Below are 9,149 nucleotides of genomic sequence, written 5' to 3' on the forward strand. Positions count from 1 at the left end.
ATTGCTGTGGGTCTGGAGTCTGGCTTCCCTCAAGGGGACTAGGGCATTTCCAGATCTTATTGAAACCTAATTTCACCATTGCCATGAGGGATTAGCATGCAACTCCCCTAAAATGTCAATTTAGGCTAATGGGTTGCTAGTCCCATAGCAATACCACTACACCACTGCCTCTTCTGGTGGTAAAAGGCTGAATTGTGCACAAATTGGTTGGTGCATTTCCTACATTCTAACAGTTCAAGATACTCAGTGTCAGGCCCTCCTCAGGTTTCGTTTTATGTCAAATTATTATTGAACAAAATGTTGAAATAAACACCACACTGAAGAATTTAAAGTCGCTCTCTCCATGCATACACTCTTGAATGATGTTGATGCTAGAATGATATGTTCCAAATGTGCAGCCAAAAATAGCTGCAGGGCCAAACTTGGAGATACAAGTAAAATAAATGCTGAAGGCAGTTGAAATATTGGTCTCCTTTTACACAGTTGGCTGGCATGCATTGAAACCAGAATACAAGCCACCTTCAATATGGGAGAGGGGCAGCATCATTGTTGAGCTGGAGAATACCCACTAGGCCATATCGATATATGTGTTTGGAGTAGGAATGAGAATTTTGTAGAAATATTGTAGCTTGTTCATTTGTTATCTCTCCTGGGCATTTGGTACTGCCGCAAATATATCATTCTCCAAGAGCTGGGTTGTTAGAACAGCCTTCAACCAGAAAAGTAAAATTAAGTAAGTTGCTTCAACACAACCACATTGCAGGTGCTGCAGTGCAACAAGGGGGGATAAAAAACTGAGGAATTCCCCATTTCCATCAGTGACACCTTTAACTGCAATCTGCAGCATTTCAGCTTTTCTGCCTCATAGAAAATAAATGTAAAAGGTCACACATTCAAAATGCAGAGCAGTTCTGAACTTGGCCTTTAATGGTGCACTGTGGATTGGCATGACTCTGCTGTTTCCATGGCAGCGCCTCTCTCTTCAGAAATTGGAAGACTGAAGGCCTTAAACAGAGTGACTGTCAGCTTATAATTATACCTGAAAATGGAGCTGAAAGACTCAAGAGTTCTTTGAACTCCTCTCTGCTTCTAAATGCCCCCAAAACCAGCCTTTGAGCTTCTGGTATTTGACAAGATATTATCATCAGAGATTGTGGTGGCTTTGTCAAATCAATGATTGTTTTCAACTTTAGAATCGTTACAGTATGTGTTTCAGAGATGGTTTCAGCATGAGGTATGATGCATGATGCCAGTGTTCCTGCTGATTCGGCTCTTTATTCCAGGTATGAGGGCACTACAACCACACCAAAGAGGTGTAACTTGTATTTACTGACTCATGAGACAAATAATTGAATAGGTTGGGTCAGGTTAGGTTTCAGTGCAAAACAGCTTGAATTTTCTGGACTTATGATATTTGCAAATAAGAATGTAAGGCATTGGAGCAGGAGTAAACCTCTCTAAGCTGCCTGGTTGTGCACGTGCTCAGTCCCTCCAAGGTTCTGTGCATGGTAATTGGCATCAACATGCTGATCATGGCTTTGATTTCCAATTCCAGAAGTCATTGCTATGCATAGACCTCGGATGTCAATTTAACTGGAAACAAAATTAGAGAGAATGCTGCCTGGAACTGAGATGATTAATCACGACAAACTATTTTCCAACTATCAACTAGCTATGTCACCAAACAGGAGAGAATTTTCATCAGATTCCCAAAGGCTCTAGTTTTGCTCAGGCTCCTTGATACTACACTCAGTGAAAAACTGCCTTGACATCATCCTCATGAGTTCAGCTCTCTTGTCCATGTTTGACCTAAGGCTATAATGAGGTCAGTGGCTGAGTGACCCTGCCAGGACCCAAACTGAGTGTTGGTGAGCAGAGTATTGCTGAGTAGGTGCCACGTTATTCATTTTGGTGCCTCCTGCTTACAATGTTGCTGCTGATTGAGAGTGGGTTGGGAGGATTTCTTGATGAAAATCTTATGTTGATGTCCTCTAGACTTTTCCATGCAAGAGTAAACATTCTCTCTTTATCACTCTAATATAATATACATGATTTTAAATACCTCCATTAGGTAAATCCTCGTCATTCATTATTCAAGCAAAAAGCAACCTAGCCTGGTATTCCTTTTCTGATATGATGTTCACGCAGTTCTGGACCTACTAAATCTCTTCTGCGCCCTCTCAATTTGTTTTATAAAACAGCAGCCAGAAACTGAATGCAGCAATCTAAGTATGGTCTTAGTAGTTTAGAATAACATCCCTTCATTTCAATTCTATTTATCTATTTTCAAATCAAAAAGGCTAACTTTCATTTTTTTCCAAAGTTCAGAGAATATAAATGTATTCTACTTAATCTCTCATCATGGGAAAACCCCCTTTTGCCTGGAAACAATCCAGTGAACCTTTGATGCTGCCTCTCCAACTCGGTTGTCAATGCTGCTTTAAGTATTGAGGCTAAGGCTGTATAATAGTACTTAACAAGTGTTGTTATAGTAACTAAGATTTTCTAACTTTTATGCCCAACCTTTTGCACGAAGGGTTAATACATCAGTTGCTTTCATGACTGTTTCATGTAACTTCATCTTTTTTCATTCAGGCCTCATCCCCACTTTGGTCTATCTTTTCTAAAAGCTACACTCCCTGCACTTTCCAATGTTGGCCAGAAGTTGGAAATCAACCTTAAGAGTAATCTTAAGTTAATCTTAAAATCAATTACATAAGTAGGTGTGACATTTCAAGTGTATTGCTGCCTGTATTTGTGGAAACAGTAAATGTGCCGTGTTAACACACCCCTTGGTGGTGTAATCCCTTTATTAAGGAATAGATGTCATGCCGTAAATCTCACCTTCCTGCTTCATAATGGAGGATGGAGCATTGTTAAAAATGAGCATAATGAAATGCAAAGCATCCATGGATTAAAGATCAATTAAACTTGGGATTTGAAAGTTTTCATTAGCAGCTATTCACCCTCCTAGCGAAATCGTTATCCCCTCCTTTGTCTGTTCAACTGTTCCTTCTCTTTGGTTCTAGCTCTTCGTTAACTCCTTAACCCCTCCCCCCACCCTATCGCCTGCATATGAGCCAACATTTTCCCAGCTACCATCAGTTCTGAGGGTCACCAGACCCGAAACATTAACTCTGATTTCTCTGCACAGATGCTGCCAGACCTGCTGAGCCTTTCCAGCGATTTCTGCTTTTGTTTCGCATTTACAGCATTCGCAGTTCTTTCTGTTTTTACTTAGAAGTTTTATTTATTTTCCTCTAGGTCACGCCGAATTCCCGCACAAGACAGCTCAGAGAATTGTAGCCAGCCATCTCCATCTGAACCCTGGGTCATCACCTATAAACCCTCGACTATTTTGTTCTTTAAGAAAAAACTGAAGAACCAGCATGGAGATCGAAGTCCACTTGTGGGTGACTAACTTACTGCAGCAACAGAGGACTTAACACCCCAACAATCTCCGCCTCTAGTCTTCAACCACGGAAACTGCTTTAAATTATCTTTCAGTTGCAACATCCAGCACTTTGATACCTCAGCGTGGAGCTGGCTTTAATCTCACTGAATTAAGCACTTCTCACAGATACACGCACTCGCGCATGCTCATTTGGACCACCGCAAGACCAGTTGGCTGACATCTTCAAAGGCAAGAGCTCAGTAAAACTGAACGATCTCGGCTTTTGTATGCAACACTCTTGCAGTTGAACAAGGGTGAGACTGTCACCAGCATGAGACTGTACATTGTATCAACTGGAATTCTCTTGGGGTCTAATAAGGGAAAGACACTTCACTTGACTTTCAGAATCCTCTTGGATATAGATGCAGTTCGAATAGTGAATTCATTCTTCTGTGGGTGACTCTTCTACTGTGTTCATTCAGCCCTTCAAGCCACGCTTGTCTGCACGATCTAATTGAGCTCTACGGGTGATTTCTTAACAGTTGCGGAAGAGTGAAAACCTTAACTTTTTAAATTATCAAATTTGATTTGCAACCACATTGCAGGTAAGGACCAGAAGGAACCATGTTCTGCTTGGCAGAAGACCACTGGAAAATTGACAGTGAATAGCAAGTCCAATTCAGCCTCCAAAGGCTTCACCAGTGTGCAGCATCACAGAGCCATTACTGCAAGGGTGAAGAATCATGCGATGGATTCAGAAATAGGCTCACTTGTATAACTCTATCCTGGTAATCTATTGGCTATATTCAACTCAGCGTGGGAGTTTGCAAATTCTAATGTGGGAATGCCAAAGTTCCTTGTACTAAAATGATGCTCAGTTGCTAACACCAGAGTCTAATCACGTAGGGTGAACATGCAGGGCTGAGTGAGCTGGGGATGGTTCTGTTTTGTTGGGGTTTCCTTCATTCAGTCAAAGCTAAACCTTAATCAAGCCTCTCCTGCCTTTTCAGAAAAGCTTAAGTCCAAAAGAAGTATCCTCATGCATGTGCGGGATTTCACTTGTACTTGTTTTTACTTGTTTGTTTATGTTTCTGTTATTTATATCTCTGTCAGGTACTCTTCAGAATGCTCAGTTACCTGGCATGGCGTTGGGCTGTGACTTGATCTCAGTTTTCTGCCAGCCTGCTGTATAACTACTGCTAGAGACTGATAACATTTTTTTTTTAAATTCAAACCTCCAGCTAATAGGTGAAGTAATGACAGTCAAATACATTTACTGTAAGAAATGACTATAAACACAATTGACTAAACACTATTTTCTTTTTGTCCCAAGTTACATATTAAAATACAGATAGAAAGATTCCATTTTATACTTATCACGCATTACATTCTCCATGGAATCACATTCCTTTTATTAAACAATACACTGTTGCTTCTAGCCTTCGATGAGATTGGGTATTGTCAGTCCATTGAGGAATACCTTTAATTGACTGTCTGCGGGCATTGCCTTACCTTTTCTGGTGACTTTCCACCACCACCAGTAAAGCCTGTTCTAATTATTCATCATCTCTTTGGCCGTGCCAAAATAGATCTCCCAGGGTTCATTTCTTCAACTGGAGACCATCTCCCTCTCCCATCTGGCAAGAGTAAGATGCATAATCAGGTGACTCTTCTGTCTGCTGGCCACACATAATCTCTACCTGTCTGAGATTTTACTGATTTGTAAAGAAGCCCGAAACCTGATCTGAAAAATAGATTATTTAACGCTCTTCCCAATTCTAACATGAAACCCATAATCTGATATTCAATGACAAATGTTATTTAGGTATCTTTGGTCCCAACTCCAATTCATCTTAAAAGTCAATAGGCAGTCTACAGCACCTTTTACACTGAATCCCTACAATACTTTTTTGGGATTGTGTGGAGACCCAAGCTCAGTGCATTGGTAAGTACAAGGCCTGGTGCCATGGTCTCCAAGCATGAATGCCTTGCACTGTCTTTTCTTATTGAAACAATCTAAACCCTCCTTTATGTCTTTAACAATCAAGCAACCAGTGCTCACTGTCAGTTGGACTGCAGAGATGTTTGCAGAACCAGTGACATGTTGTGCATCACTGGGGTAGTGTACTGAAAATCCATCCCCACTGTTCCTGGAGTTATTATGAAGGATAAAGTTTTGAAAACTACGCAGAATTGTCCATTTCACCTGTCTTTTAGACGGCAGGCATGAGCCAGGTTTCTGCACTTAATAAGAACGACTATTTATTCCAAATAAATAGACCTTAGTCATATTAGTCCACTCTACTAATTAAAGCCCTCATTCTCTTGTTAACCCCCCTCCCCCCTTATACACAAACAGACAAATGCCAACAGGCATTATGGGCAGGGAGAAAAACTGGGAAAACAGTTCAGTGACTCCTGTTCACAGGATTTGCTGAGATGTTTCTTGTGCTGATCAGAATGTTAAATCCTGAACTTCCTTCTCTGGATGCTTCCACTTGTTTTCAGGAGGCTCAGGGTAAGTGGTCACAAGTATGAAGTATTCATTTTGACTTATTTTGAAAGCTACAGTGCACAGCAATTGCTGACAGAAAAATAAATTGACTTTCTTTAGGCTTAAACTGGTTTTCCTGCAGAGAACAGAGACAGTTCTTGAGCTTGAGGAGATCTGATAGCTCCTCACCATTTTGGTCACAGTCCCAAGCAACTACCTGATAATGGCACCAGTGTCTGAGTTTACCGTACACAGACCTTGGGTCTCCCCAGAGTTCCATCATTCTTGGCAGGTAGAAGGCCTTTGTCATTGATACCTGGTCAGAGACCAATCAGCTGCTTGTTGCTGGTTGAACCTCCATTTGTAGATACCCTCAGATCCAGCTTGCCTGCAAACTAAACTTCAGCCACTTCTTAAACAAGCAGCTCTATAATCAGCACTTACAATAAGCATCAGGTTACTTACTTGCACAAACTACAGCAACCCTTGAACAACCCTTGCTTTTTAAAACAGTTATTTTCCCAAGTCAGTCACAATCAAATATACAGAACAGCCACAATCTTTACACACGATTCCCTTCATTTACTTTAAAGCTATAATCATAAAACATAAAAACCTTATAAACCTTGCAATTCTAGCACCTCCCCGTTTTGATGAGTTTTCATAAATGTTATTAACATATAACCACATAACATATTTCAAACATCACCAACTAAATTATAATTAACTTACCACATAGAATACAAGTAATGTTCTCTCCTTATATTGTCACATTGTTTACCAAACAGTCCAACATGCTGGCTTCATGGTTTTTAAGATATATCAAATTAAATACATGTAACAGTAAAATGTAAAGCTCCTTTTCCAGAGAGGAAAGTCCTTCCTCTTAAATAGCAGAGAAATGGCTATATTGCCAATAGCCCTATCCCATGATGATTAAAGTTCACATTGTTATCATGCAATATTGGGCTCCTTAATTCATTCCTATTCTCTATACTGTCCTTTTCTTTAAGAAGCATTTGTCTTTTCAATCTTTCAATTCCCTTCATTGTCATTAGTGTTCTCTTCATTGTCTCTCCAGCTCCTCTGTGGGCTTGCAAAAACAACAATTTGTGCCTGCAGATTAGTCCATGCGCCTATGAGTCTGTGCATTAGCTTAAAACCACAGTGTCCCTAATTTTAGAAACATCATTGTTGTAGAGAAGAGTCATTGTCATAGTCATACAGCATGGAAACAGGCCCTTCAGTCCAAGTGGCCATGCCAATCAGAGATCCCAATCTGACCCAATCTGTCCCATTTGCTAACATTTGCCTCATATCCCTTCCAACCCTTCCTCTTCATGTACCCATCCAAATGCCCTTTAATTGCACCACCTTTACCACTTTCTCTGGCAGCTCATTCCATACACACCCTCTGCATGAAAGTTACCCCTCAGGTCCTTTTAAATATTTCCCCTCTCACCTTAAACCTATGTCCCCACTCTGAGAAAAAGACCTGAACCATTCACCCTCTCCATCCCCGTCATGATTTTATAAACCTCTAAGGTATTCCCTTAGCCTCAGACTCTCCATGGAGAAAAAGCCCCATAACTCAAATGCTCCAGTCCCAGCAACATCTTTGTAAATCTTTTCTGAGTCCCCTCAAGGTTAACAACATATTTGGTATAGAAAGGAGAGTAGAACTGAATGCAGTATTCAAAAAGTGGCCTCACCAATGTCCTGTGCAGTAGCAACCTGACCTCCCAACCTCTATACTCAGTGTTCTGGCCAATGAGGGCAAGTGTGCCAAAAACCCCCTTCACCACCCTGTCTACCTGTGACTCCACTTTCAAGGAACTATGCACCTGCTCCTCGAGGTCTCTTTGTTCAGCAACAATACCCAAGGCCCTACCATTAAAACTAAACAAGTCCTGCCTTGGTTTGCCTTACCAAAATGGAACTCTTGTTATTTATCTAAATTAAACTCCATTTGTCACTCTTTGAGTCATTGGCCCAACTGATCAAGGTCCAGTTGTTATTTCTGCCAGAACACTATTTTTTTAATATACTCTGATTTCTTGTGGTCACTGAAACCCTGTAGCAAATTTTTCAAATGGTCAGATTTACCTGCTACTCCCTGTCCATGAACCAGTTGAATGGAGGGGCAGGTTTGAGGGGCCAAATAGTTTACTCCTCCTTATGTTCAAGTAGGTGAAGCCTTTTTCAATGGAGTTCAAACTTCTTGGCTTCAAAGGGCAGCACGGTGCCCCAGTGGTTAGCATAGCTACCTCACAGAGCCAGGCACCTGGGTTGGATTCCACTCTTGGGTGACTGGAGTTTGCACCTTCTGCCTGAGTCTGTGTGAATTTGCTCTGGTTTCCTCCCACAGTCAACAGTTATGTGCAGGTTAGGTGGCGCAGCCATGTTATATTGTCCAGGGATGTGCTGGCTAGTTGGATTAGCTATCTACAGGGTCTGAGTGGGATGCTGTTTGGAGAGTTGGTATGGGCTGAATGGTCTGCTTCTACACTGTAGGGATTCTATGAATTTCCTTTTGCAATTCAAGGCTTTCCCTCGACATTATAAAATTCTAATTCTAATTCATGTATTTTGACTTGATTTTCTTTCTCTTTCAAGTTCTTTTCATGTCTTTTGCCATCTGTTTCAGTTGTGACAGAATCATTGCCAACTCAGTTTATATGGACTATCTTTCTCCCCTTTAAGGTTCCAGTATTGAACCAGTACTTCAATGAACTCTGCTTTTCTGTACCAACTTTTAATTCTATTTCCAGCTTTTCTGCCATTTTTGAATTAACGTTTGTTGACTGTTAGGCAAAAGTGAGGACTGCTGGTGTTGGAGATCAGAGTCGGGAGTGGGGTGCTGGAAAAGCACAGCAGGTCAGACAGCATCTGAGGAACAGGAGAATCAATGTTTCAGGCAAAAGGACTCCATCAGTAATGGGGTTGTGAGCCGAAGGGGTGGAGAGATAAATGGGAGGGGTTGGGGTTGGGGGGGAAGGTACCTGAGAGTGCAATGGGTAGATGGAGGTGGGGGTAATGGTGATTGGTCAGAGAGGAGGGAAGGAAGATGGACAGGTAGAACTGGTCATGAGGGTGGTGCCGAGTTGGAAGATTGGAACTGGGATAAGGTGGGGGGTGGGGAAATGAGGAAACTGGTGAAATCCACATTGATGCCGTGGAGTTGGAGGGACCCGAGGTGTAAGATGAGGCATTCTTCCTCCAGGCATCGGGTGATAAGAGAGTGGAGATGGTTGTTTACTG

At 41.5% G+C, this 9,149-nt stretch overlaps 1 protein-coding gene across 1 annotated transcript in view; it reads left to right on the top strand.

Moving 5' to 3' along the window:
• kremen1 (kringle containing transmembrane protein 1) overlaps positions 1-8,848 on the top strand; it is a 180,133-nt gene extending 171,285 nt beyond the window's left edge. The window contains exon 9 of the mRNA XM_072587279.1: positions 3,265-8,848. Within this exon, the coding sequence (XP_072443380.1) occupies positions 3,265-3,421 (157 nt within the window). The 3' untranslated portion in view covers positions 3,422-8,848. The remainder of the gene's footprint in view (positions 1-3,264) is intronic.
• Positions 8,849-9,149: the final 301 nt, after the last annotated feature.

This window comes from Chiloscyllium punctatum, chromosome 17, assembly GCF_047496795.1.
Source record: "Chiloscyllium punctatum isolate Juve2018m chromosome 17, sChiPun1.3, whole genome shotgun sequence".
In the NCBI taxonomy this organism is placed as follows: domain Eukaryota; kingdom Metazoa; phylum Chordata; class Chondrichthyes; order Orectolobiformes; family Hemiscylliidae; genus Chiloscyllium; species Chiloscyllium punctatum.